Genomic DNA, 12435 nt, shown 5'->3' with positions numbered 1-12435 from the left:
GCTCACACAATGGGTTCTCGTTCATAGTAGATTCAAAGACCCCCCCCCCACCTCTGAGATAGGATCTCACTATGTAGCTCTCCTGAAACTCACTATGTACAGGCCAGGCTGGCATTGAACTCACAGAGATCTCTATGCCTCTGCCTTCTAAGTGCTGGGATTAAAGGGATGTGTCACCATGCCCAGCAGAAGTTTGTTTCTTATGAAACTGTTTGCTGAATTCTGGCCCTCCAACCTGCAAAATTCCAGGGCCCTTTTATGGGGAAGCGTGAAAGAAGGTGGTTGGTAGTGAGGGGTCAAAACTGGCTCTGCTGTTCCTCATATGGCCTAACGCTATCAGCCAGTGACTTGTTTAAAGTGTGGACACTGCCTTTACCTCAGATTCTTTTCTAATTTTTTTCATTTTATTTTCTTTGTTTTTATTTTATTATTTTTTTAAGGTTTATTTGTTTTGTTTTTATGTTGTAAGCTTTCATGTGGAGCTGGGAATTGAATCCAGGTCCTCTACAAGAACAAGTGCTCTTAAGTGCTGAACCAGCACTCCAGTCCCCTATTTTTATTTTAATTTTTTGTTTGGGTGTTTGGTCTGTATGGATGCCCATGCACCATGTACATTCAGTGCCCATGGAAGCCAAAGAGGGCATAAGACCTACTACCATCCTGGGAGTGTTATCGATGGTAGTGAGTCACCATGTGTGCGCTGGGAACTGAGCTTGGGTCCTCTGGAAAGCAGTCGGTGCACTTGCATGTGCCCTCTCCTCATCTTTTTTTAAATATTTATTTATTTATTTATTGAGACTTGGTTTCTCTGTGTAGCCCTGGCTGTTTTGGAACTCGCTCTGTAGAGACTGGCCTCAAATTCACAGAGATACACCTGCCTGTGCCTCCAGAGTACTGGGATTAAAGGTGTGTGCCATCACGGCTGGACTATCTTTCCCTCTCTAATTGAATATTTTTTATGCAATATATTCTGATTACAGTTCCCCTCCCCCACCTCCTTCCAGATCTTTTCTACTTCCCACCCACCCAAATCCATACAAACAGGAATCTTTTTTTCATTTTTAAAAATTTTTATATATTTTTAATTGATTTTTTTTTTTTTTTTGGTTTTTCGAGACAGGGTTTCTCTGTGGTTTTGGAGCCTGTCCTGGAACTAGCTCTTGTAGACCAGGCTGGTCTCGAACTCACAGAGATCCGCCTGCCTCTGCCTCCCGAGTGCTGGGATTAAAGGCGTGTGCCACCACCACCCGGCTAATTGATTTTTTTTGAGCTCTACATTTTTCTCTGCTCACCTCCCTGCCTCTCCCCTCCCCCTTCAACCCTCCCTCAAAGTCCCCATGCTCCCAATTTACTCAGGAGATCTTGTCTTTTTATACTTCCCATGTTGATTAGATCCATGTAAGTCTCTCTTAGAGTCCCCATTGTTGTCTAGGTTCTCTAGGATTGTGATTTGTAGGATGTTTTCTTTGCTTTATGTTTAAAAACCACTTATGAGTGAGTACATGTAATAATTGTCTTTCTGGGTCTGGGTTACCTCACTCAAAATGATGTTTTCTAGCTCCATCCATATTTTCTTTATCCATTTTTTGGTGGAGGGGCATTTAGATTGTTTCCAGGTTCTGGCCATGACAAACAATGCTGCTATGAACATAGTCGAACACATGTCCTTGTGGCACGATTAAGCATCCTTTGGATATATATCCAAAAATAGTATTGCTGGGTCCTGAGGAAGGTTGTTTCCAAATTTTCTGAGAAATTGCTGTACCGATATCCAAAGGGGCTGTACCAGCTTGCATTCCCACCAGCAATGCAGAAGTGTTCCCTTTACCCCACAACCTCTCCAGCATAATTTGTCATCAGTGTTTTTGATCTTGGCCATTCTTACAGGTGTAAGATGGAATCTCAGTTGCTTTGATTTGCATTTCTCTGATGACTAAGGATGTTGAGCATTTCCTTAAGTGTCTTTCAGCCATTTTAGATTCCTCTGTTGAGAGTTCTCTGTTTAGGTCTGTACTCCTTTTTTTTTTATTGGATTATGTGATCTTTTGATGACCAATTTCTTGAGTTCTTTGTATAGTTTGGAGATCAGCCCTCTGTCTGATGCGTGGTTGGTGAAGATCTTTTCCTATTCTGTAGACTGTCGTTTTGTCTTGTTGACCATGTCCTTTACTTTACAGAAGCTTTTCAGTTTCAGGACAAACAGGAATCTTACTACTACTACTAACAATAATAAATAAAATAAAAAACAGAACAGAAAAAAGCAGCCAAAGTAAAAACACAAGAAGAAACACATACATATGCTGAGAGAAACAAGTTTGCATACACAGAAAACCCATAAAAACAACAGAAACCATAATATACAAGCAAAAAATTAGTAAGGTTAAAAAAAATAAAAGATGCCCAGACAAAGCATTGTAAAGCAAAAAACCTCCCAAAAATATCTTGACTTCATGTTGCGTTGTCTACTACTGAGCCTGCGACCTCAACTTAAATGTGGTTTGTGCATCTAGTGAGATTATGTTTTTTTTTAAAAGCAAAACTAGTTTTTCCTTTGCGAGTGGTTCATTGGAGATAGCTTCTGAATTAGGGAAGGGAGCTTGTATCTACTTCCCCTCAGAACTGGGACCCCACCTGACTTAAACCTGTGTGGGCCTGTGCATGTGTCGCAGTGTGCCAGTCTCTGAGTTCATATGTACGTCAGTCCAGTTGTGTCGACAGCCTTGTTTTCTTGGTGTCCTCGTGTCTGTGTTCATCAGCCTGTTTGTGTGTTGTGTGTCTGTGTCCCCAGCTCTTACAATCCTCTGACCTCCTCTCCTGCAGTGTTTCCTGATCCCTGGAGGAGAGGGATTTGATGAAGAATCCCATTTAGGACTGAGTGTTCCAAGGTCTCTCACTTTCTGCTCACAGTCCAGCTGTAGGTTTCTGTGTTTGTTCCTGTCTACTGCAGGAGAAAGCTTCTCTGTTGATGACTGAGTAAGATACTGATCTATGAGTAGCAGAATGTTATTAGGAGTCATTTTATTGCTACATTTCTGTTCCTTTTTGTTTTGTTTTGCTTTGCTTTTGTTTTTAATGGAGCAGCAGCATTTGGTTTCCCTCTAGGCCCGTGTCTTATCTAGTCTCAGGTTCTTGGCCACACAGGCAGTGTTGAGCATGAGCTCCTTCTCAGACCGCGCTTTAATTCCAGCCAGCTGTTGGTTGGTTACCCCCACAGGCTTGGTGCCACTATTGCGCTTGCACATCTTGCAGGCAGGACCCCATTGTGGATTAGAGGGTTTGTAGCTAGGTTGACGTTTATGCTTCTTCTCAGATAGTAAGCAGAGAACCTTCCAGTACCATGTGCACTAGTCAGTATGGGCGAAGGCTCCAGGTGGGTACCAGCTGGGTTATTTAGATGTTGTCTTCAGCAACAGGGCCTTACCATCAATTTGTGGAGAGCAAGCAATGGCCTTGGCAGTAGCCTGGGGTTGAGGTTTCCATAAGACCCCTTTTGCCAACAACTCCACTAGATGCAGCCTGTTCGCAGCACTGGAGGATTGATTTGATGGAGAGAGATGTCTTGTGGGCTTTGGCTCCCTCATTGTTTGGTGATTCCAATTTAGTTTTCTAGACACACACATATATACCCATATATATATATATATATATGAACCCATATATATATGAACCCACATATATGTGTGTGAGCCCATATATATATATATTAGGTTTCCATAAGACCCCTCAAATGGCCATGAGTTTTAGCTGTCTCCCCCCATACCCCCTTCCTTGCCCGTCTCTTCCCTCCACCTCCCCTTTTGATCCTGCTGTTCTAGCGCCACCCTCCCAAATCCTTCCGTTAACTATCTATTCTGTTTTCCTTTCCAGGGGGTTTCCTTCCTCCTCCCAGTGTCCTAGTGCTGAGCCATCTGTCGAGTCCCTCAGATTTTTTTGTTTGTTTGGAACTCACTATGTAGACCTGAGCTGGCTGTAAACTTACAGAGATCCACCTGCCTCTGCCTCCCGAGTGCTGGGATTAAAGGCGTACACCATTATGCTGGGCTTCTCAGATTTTTAGAAATAATAGTGTGATCTTATCCTCCCCAAACCCTCCTTCCCTGCAGAACCCCACAACGTGTGTCCCCCTCCCCAAACTAGTATTCCTCCTTCTTCTCTGTGTTTTTTTTTTTCTGGTTGTTTGTTTATTTTTCAAGTAACTCACTGAGCCCAAACAGTGCTGCATGCATGGCCAGCCAGTGACCACACTGAACAAAATGATTCCCTCAGCAGTCATCAGTTGGCAGTAGCCCCCAAGCTATGAACGCCTCCCTCATCCGTGATGGACTCTGAGTGCTTTGGTCTTGTCCAGGTAACTGTAGATGCTGAGAGTGCATCCAGAAGATGGCGTTTGATAGAATCCCTCCTGATCTCCTGGCACAAACGTTCTTCCCACCCCTTCTTCTGCAGTGTTCTCTGAGCCTTGGAAGGGTTGATACAGATGTCTTGTTTAGGGCTGAGCCCTCACAGTCTCCTTCTTCTGCATTTGGACCAGCTATGAGTCGGCACTGAGTGCTGTTCACTGCAGAAGGAAACTCCTCTGTCCGAGGTTGAGAAAACCAATCTATATCCGCCCCAGGTTCCCCAGCCAGTCGAGATTTTATTTTTTTACATTTTTATGTATTTATTGTATTATGTATCTCTCCCTGGACCAGCGTGGAGGCACAGGAATAAAGACATAACTCACATGGCTTTATCGGGAGGGAGATTCTCCGTGATCCCTCATGAAATCCTGAGTTTACATGATGAAGAATTCCCCTCATTTATTCTCCAAACAGCTTTTATACCAAAATGTAAACTGAGGGGTAAAATCATTAGCATTCTGTTTCCTAGGTAACCAGGTGAATGGCTTTTAGTCACTTCCACATCTACCTGTGTCTCCTCTGTCATGTATTCCCAGTCTGTATGCTAGCTCAGTCACGTAGGCTTGAATTAGCATCTCTAGTCAGGTATCCTCCAAATTACAGAGAAGGAGCAGAGCAACTCCTGACCTTTTGTTAGGTTAGCGGCAGCCTGTCTGGAAGGTTACCTGACTACCTCAGGTACTAACTATGGCCTGAGAGCCTAGCTGTCCCACCATGTAGACATATAGGCCTACAAGTGAAGCCCAGGCTGTCTAGTTACCCCAGTCCCTACCCCTCCCCATTGTCTTCCCTCCTGGACTTCTGGCTCCTACTCTTTACTGAGTCCTGCAGGCCGATGTCATATAGGGCACTTGGCCCTCTTGGCCTTCCTAGTAGAACCTCTGACTCATAGGCCCACCCTGGTTGGTACAGTTCCTAGCTCACAGGTAACTATGGAACTTCCATTAGAGATAGATAGATAGATAGAGGTGTCCAGGGTAAGACTCTGATACTGCTTAGGGCAGGATGGGACCCAGAATTGGGAAGCTGCTGGTGCCAGCACGTGGGGAAGAGTTGTTTTCTCCTTTGTACTGAAGGAGCAGGTAGAGAAGAGTGAGGAGGTCAGAGGAGATGCAGGGAGCCCCCAGGCCTCCCATGCTGGAACAGAGGTCCCAGGCCAACTGGGAGAGCACCATGACGATGCTCCCTCTCCCCTGGGTCTTCAGTTCACTCTGCCCTACCACTGCTGTGTCCAGGAGACTTTCGATGGGGCCTGCAGTCCTGTGCCCAGTCAGCTGGGTCATGGGAGGCTGCTGGCAGAAGCCATGAGAGCTGGTCCCAGGACCTGGCTCAGGCTGCTCAGAGATTAAGGAATTGGGGTGACTGGGTGGGAAACTTTAGGAGAGAGCGAAGCCTCAAACCAGGTTTCTAGAAGAAGCCAGATTTAAGAAAATTACTATGTTGAGCTCATACAAAAAGGTTATTCAGCGGGGCGGTGGTGGCGCACGCCTTTAATCCCAGCACTTGGGAGGCAGAGGCAGGTGGATCTCTGTGAGTTTGAGACCAGCCTGGTCTACAAGAGATAGTTCCAGGATAGTCTCCAAAACCACAGAGAAACCCTGTCTCGAAAAACCAAAAAACAAACAAACAAAAACAACGTTATTCAGTGGGTTCATTGTTGATTTTTAAAATCGCATCTATTTATTTGCTGTGCATCAACAGAATGAGCATGAAGGTGAAATTCGGTTCTCTCCTATGATATGGGTCCTGGGGATTGAACTCGGGTCTTCAGACTTTGCAGCAAGTGTCTTTCCCACTGAGTGATCTCAGCAGCTCCTCCTGTGTGGGCTTTAGATGGCATGGACCAACTCAGGCCGGTGCTTCTGGGCACCCAGCTTAGGTCTGGACTTCCAGCCTGGTGTCATGGACTAGGCTCAATTCAGAGGCTCTGTGAATGTGCTCAGCAAGCCAGCCAGTAAGCCCAGGCCCAGTATAGCCACAGCTACCAGTGCCGCATCCCACCAGATCCCCGAATAGGCCCAGGATGGTGGCAGCTTCCAGCCGCAGCTGCCCAGCTCATAGCCTGTCAGATGGCCCAGTGGACGCTTGGTGGCCAAGTCAGGGCTGGCACAGTAGACGTGCAGCAGGGCCTCTGGCATGTGGTCCTCCAGCCAGAGGCGCAGGTAGGTGAGGCCACAGTCACAGTGCCAGGGGTTATGTGTCACATCGAGGTTCCACAGCTGAGGCATGTGGTCGAAGGCACCTGGTGGCACTGAACGCAGGCTGTTGTTGGCCAGGAAGAGTTGGCGAGTGTGAGCTGGCAGCACAGGCAGGGCTGTGAGGCCCCGCCCCTCGCAGTTCACCTTTAACCCCATGGTTTCCAAGGCCTGGCAGGTGCAGGGCGTTGGGCAGGCCTGGGTGGCTGTGGCCACGGGCCAGAGCAGAAACAGGAGCCCCCAGGTAGTCATCCGGCAGGCCTGCTGTGGGCAGAGAGCAATGAGATTGGGGCCTGTCAGCCTACACCAGGATCCCTGTGCTGGACAAAGGTGTGTCCCTTCTCTCCAGGCCTCTGGAGGGCGCAGGAACTCTGTGCTCTAGGTTGGGTTGGAACTCACTACGCAGCCCAGGAAGTGTGGTAGCAAGGGACAGGTCTTCCTGGTCTCTGGCAGAGACCCAGCCCCTGCTCAGATAGGGGAGCGGTGACTGCTGAGGGACTCCAGTCTTAGTCCCTGGCCACAGAGGCTAGGAATGGACCTTCCAGACCTAGTCCCTTGCCTGAGCCTGGAGTCAGGCCATGGCATACATTCTACACCTTGGCCGTCTCTCATGATGCCAGCTTTCCAGCTGGCAGCTCAGAGGGGACCTCAGAGGGACCTATCTAAAGCCACTCATCTAGGCAAGTGGCCAGAGCTGAGGAATGAAGGCCCAGAGAGGGGAAGCACTCGCCCAGGGTCGCCCAGAAGTCCACGGCAGACTGCAGAGTCAGGAAAATGTCTCAGGACCGTCTGGTTCTGCCTCGTTTCCCGCCTTCCCTCCCAGCTTACAACTAGGGACTGTTTCCCCCTCTCAAGCATTTGCTCTCCTACCAGGGTCCAACTCACAGGAGGCTTCAGGGAGTGCCCATTGATTGACACACGGCTCCTGATTCAGCCAAGTTGCTGGCCAACATCGCAGAGCAAATGTTCTCCCACAGTCCATCTTTTTGTGGAGAGGGTCAAGGGAGAGGCACAGTGTCTCCTCTCATTCTGCCAGCTCGTCTGGAGTGGGCACCAGGCAGGAGGTCATGCTGGAACTAAGGAAACCACTTACCTGTGAGGCCTTGGGTGGGGCATACCTTCTGCGAGCTGGTGGCATCCTGGTCAAGGCTGTGGTGGTGTGTGAGCTGTGGGAACCGGCAGTGGTGGCTGCTGCTTGAGAGGAGGAAGGAAACGATGAAAATAGCCTGGCTTATCCCCTAAGTACAGCCCTGAGGGCCTATCTCAGAGGCAGGGGGCTCCCAGGGTCCCCCTAAGTACATCCCCAAGGGCCTATCTCAGAGGTAGGAGGCTCCCAGGGTCCCCCTAAGTACAGCCCCGAGGGCCTATCTCAGAGGCAGGAGGTGCCCAGGGTTCCAGGGCCCTGGGCATGGAGATGTAGGCCAACTTCACTTTAAGGGAGGGGCACCTCTGTACCACAACCTATGGCCTTGTGTGGTGTGTCTGAAGGCCAACCAGGGTGCCCCCTGCCTGGTCCTAGTGGCTGGAGAGGGCTTCCTGGAGGAGAAGATGCTCAGCTGAGTGATGGTTGGCTGTGAGTTCCTTATAAATGTGGGCAATGGCCCCGGCGCTGCACCCCTCCCTGAGGAGTGGGGTAGAGCACCAGAATGCCTGTTTGTAGTCCTCCATTCCTCTGAAGTGGTGAGGGAGGCTCCTTTTGTCCGTGGTGTCTTTAGCACCTTCTCCTTCCATTTCTAGTAGAGATGCAGGTTTGCAGCTCCGAATCTCTCAGAGGCAGAGCCGGCTGCAACCAGAGACCAATATAATATCTCATAGTTGCTTTTACAGCCTCTTTCGTTTGAGTGTGATATCAATTTCCACCCCCCGTTAGAAACCATCATGTTTTCTTTACAAGATAAATGTAGTTTCCATTTAATTAGTGCTTTTGGCATTACAAGATATTAATCAAAATCAGGCCTAATGGTCAGATATAAACATCATGATATTAAAACGCGAACGGGTGTATCTTTATAATAAATCATAATTCCACAGTTGTGAAATGGTGACTATTAACCATGTCAGTCAATACTCATCAGACGTTCATGTGCACAGAAGATGGGGGGCTGGTAAATCCTGGGCTAGGGTGACACTTGCTGAAACTGGGGCTCCTGAAACTGTGGGAGGAAGGATGGACCATGGGGGAAAGGAAGAGACCCCTGGCCAACCCTGTGGTCACGGCTGGTTGGCCAAGATCAACAAACACAGTAAGGATTGGCCTTTGGTCTGGAGAGATTCAGATGGGTTTAGGGATGGAGAGGGAAACTGAGGCTGGAAACAGCAGGGCCACCACCTAAGATACACTGGATCATTTTCATCAGGGCAAGTGTCATGCCACCTGGGACAGAGGCCACCAATATGTCCTGTGGCTGGTTCTTCAGCACTTCTAAGGTAGCAGAAGACACACTGGCCCCGAGTCAAGGCCACATGCCTCTCCCCCTCCGCAGACTGGCCCCTGTCCCTCCCACTAGACAGGTCTTTGGGCCATGACTGGGTCTCGCTCCAGGCCCCTAGGGGCCGTGTGCTTTCTTCACGTATTCTGCCCACTTCTGCTTTTAGTATGGGGACCGAATATATGCAGAACTCTCATTGGCTGAGCTCTGGTTCTCCAGGGCCAGCTTCCTCAACCTTCTGCAGCTGACTCAGAGAGAGTAGGGAAGGTCTTCTCTGGCCCCTGAGGTTATAACTGCCTGGATCCTATGTTCCTGTGTTTGTGAGTTCTCTGGCCCTGATTAGGGCCTCAGCCACTGTGAGTCCCTCCCCCCCCCCCCCCCCCCCTTATGGTAGTGCCTTGGGCATCAGGAGTTTTCATTCTCCCATCTTCAGGGCAGCTGATTTCTCCTCAAGGTCTCAAGGTGGGGCCACAGTCCCTGGGTAAGCAGGGGTCCCACAGCCTCCAGGCTGTGCTCCTGGCTAGGCCTGTGTGGTCCATGTCTCATCTATTCGGGTTTCTAAGATTTCCTTATTTTTAGCAGGCTACAGCAGCATCAGCAGCAACAAAACTCTACACATACAATTTTTCTTTCTTGTGGAAAAATTGTAATGCTCAAAAGGATAGAAATAAGAAAACTAAAAATTTCTTTACCCCTCTCCCGACATGAATAAGAACGCCTCTGGGGGCTGGTGTTAGGGTGCAACTTAACATAGGGCGCTTGTCTAACATGCAAGGGGCCTGAGTCTGGAGTCCCAGCGTCACATGCGTACCAAATAGAAGTATTTTTGCTCACCCAGGTAGAGTCATTCAGAGCTCACTCTTTCCTGGACCCTCCCCTCCCCACTGTGACTAAACCCCCATCCAGACCTTCGTTCTGGAGGCTTAGCATCGCTTCGTGGGTGTGGCTTCCTCATAGAGTCCTCTTATCTGGGTTGCACAGGGCCTTTGTGGTACCAGAGGATCAGAGGTGCTCCCTGGGGGCAGGGCTCTGGAACCGATGACAAACAAGTCCCACTAACTGTGGTTGGAGCTGTTCTGCTTGGCTTTCATAAGAAGCTGCAGTGTCGTCTTTTTTTTTTTTTTTTTTTTTTTCTCCTTTGAGACAGAGTTCTCTGTGTAGTTCTGGCTGTCCTGGAACTTGCTCTGTAGACCAGACTGGCCTCAAACCCCCAAAGATCCACCTGACCCTGCCTCCAGAGTGCTGGGATTAGGGCATGCACCACTATGCCTGGCTCAGGTCCTTATTCTTGACAGCCTTGGGCTCAGCTCTTCTGTGGTTGCCTGGGACTGCTCTCAAGGCAGTCCTGCTAAGCTGAATACTGAGAGAATGGATGGCCTTGAGGAAGCTGCACCCAACCACTGCTCCTTTCTGCTAAAATACAACTCCTGCTTTCGCTAGTCCATGTGAACTCAAGCAACCACTTTACCCAGATCAGAGTGAGAGCTGGCCTCAAACTCTCTGTGTAGTTGCGGAAGATCTCAAACTGCTGGTCCTTCTGCCTCTACTTCCCAAGGGCTGAGATTCCAGGCCTGTGCTACTGTGCCCTGCTCAAAGAGATAATTCCTATTTTTGTTCTAATCCCCTCCTCCTCTTCCTCCTCAGGATTGCACTGGCGATTCTGGCTCTTTTGTATTTCTGCATATTTTTAAGGAAATAGTATAAAATTTTATTTCATGTTTATGCGTGTTTTGCTTGCTTTGCATCTGTGTATCATGTGTGTACCTGGTGCCTGCAGAGGTCACAAGAGTCATTGGATCTTCTGGAACTCAGCTTATGATGGCTGTGAACCCCGCGTGGGTTCTGGGAACTGATCCCAGGTCCTTTGCAAGAGCAACAAGTGTTCTTAACTAATGAGCCAGCTATCCAGTCCCATTGTAGGAATTTCAATAATTTTTTCCTATTTCTGTGAGAAAGTCATTGGTATTTAGATAGGAATTGCATTGATCTATAGGTAACTTTGGGCAGTGTGGTCCTTTTAGCATCATTAATTCTTTTGATATGTGAACTTGGGTTATCTTTCAGTTTTTGTGTCCTTTGTTTTCCTCCTTTCTTTTTTTCACTTATTCTGTGTCTTCGTGTGTGTGTGTGTGTGTGTGTGTGTGTGTGTGTGTGCATGCGTGCAAGCATACGGCATGCATGCTAGGAAGGGCAGGGAACTATAGCAGGAATCGGTTTTCTCCTTCCATCATGTGGGCTCTAGAAATTGAACACAGGTCATTAGAATTAGAGGTACGTGACCTTACCTGCCATCTTGTCAAATTGCCTTTTATTGAAGACCACACTGAACACTAAATGTCCACCTTTACAATGAACAAATGCAGTAGTTGTCACACAAAGGCAAAACATACTTTGAATAGTCATTGTCTTTCTATTTGGGACAGCTTCATGATTATTCCTTTGTCATAAAAGGAGGAATATATTCTTCTATAATTTCTTTAAATTTACTTATTTTATGTATATGAGTGTTTTGCCTGCATGTATGTCTGTGGACCACATGCATGCAGTGCCCACCTAGTTCAGAAGAGTGTGTCAGATCTGTGGAACTGGAGTTATAGATGGTTGTGAGACACCATGTGAGCTCTGGAAGAGAAGCCAGTGCTCTTAACTTCTTTTTTTTTTTTTTTTTTTTTTTTTTGGTTTTTCAAGACAGGGTTTCTCTGTAGCTTTGGTGCCTGTCCCGGAACTAGCTCTTGTAGACCAGGCTGGCCTCGAACTCCCAGAGATCCACCTGCCTCTGCCTCCCGAGTGCTGGGATTAAAGGTGTGCGCCACCACTGCCCGGCTGCTCTTAACTTCTTCCGCCAGGGTTTTTTCTTTTTAGTTTTGAATATTCAGCAAGTTCATCATTAGCATATGGACTGTCATTATAGCAATGTATAAAAATAAATGTAACTAAGTGTATATAAACAAAATATATATGATACTAGTGGCATTATTTTGGGCTTGAGAACATGATTTTGAAAAACTTTTTATTTATTCTTTGTGGCTTTCCCATCATGCATCTCGATCCCATTCATCTCCCTGTCCCTTTGTATTCACCCTCTGCCCTTGCAACCTCCCTCTCCAAATAACACAAAATTTAAGAGAAGAAAAAAGAAGGGAGAAAAAAAGAAAGAAAAATCTCATCATGGAAACTGTACTGCGACATGATGAATCACACAGTATATCCTTCAGTTTGTGCATCTTTGCTTGCAAGTGTTCACTGCAGAGCCATTGCTCTGGTTCAAGGCCTCTGGTTTCTGCTACACTATACTGGGGCCCTCACTGGGCCTCTCCTTAGATATCCTGTTGGGTCATGGAGATCCTGCAGTTTTGGTTTAGAAGGACCAGACCCTTCATATGCTCCAAAAGATCATAGATGGGATGGGTG

At 47.7% G+C, this 12435-nt stretch overlaps 1 protein-coding gene across 1 annotated transcript; it reads right to left on the bottom strand.

Annotated features, from left to right (window-relative positions):
• Positions 1-6313: 6313 nt before the first annotated feature.
• Positions 6314-6847, bottom strand: Gp9 (glycoprotein IX platelet). The gene has a single exon (XM_041679793.1). The coding sequence runs from the start codon at positions 6845-6847 to the stop codon at positions 6314-6316; it is 534 nt and encodes a 177-aa protein (XP_041535727.1).
• Between the last annotated feature and the right edge of the window lie 5588 nt (positions 6848-12435).

Source organism: Microtus oregoni, unplaced genomic scaffold, assembly GCF_018167655.1.
Source record: "Microtus oregoni isolate MIOR12 unplaced genomic scaffold, Mior012 000002F_ref0000024, whole genome shotgun sequence".
NCBI lineage: Eukaryota > Metazoa > Chordata > Mammalia > Rodentia > Cricetidae > Microtus > Microtus oregoni.
Note: the sequence above shows the minus strand (reverse complement) of the source record. Positions and strands in the feature narration are given on the sequence as shown.

Bases quoted from the DNA above. Each gene is read 5' to 3' on its own strand.
- Gp9 (XM_041679793.1), bottom strand. From the start codon at position 6,847: ATGACTACCTGGGGGCTCCTGTTTCTGCTCTGGCCCGTGGCCACAGCC.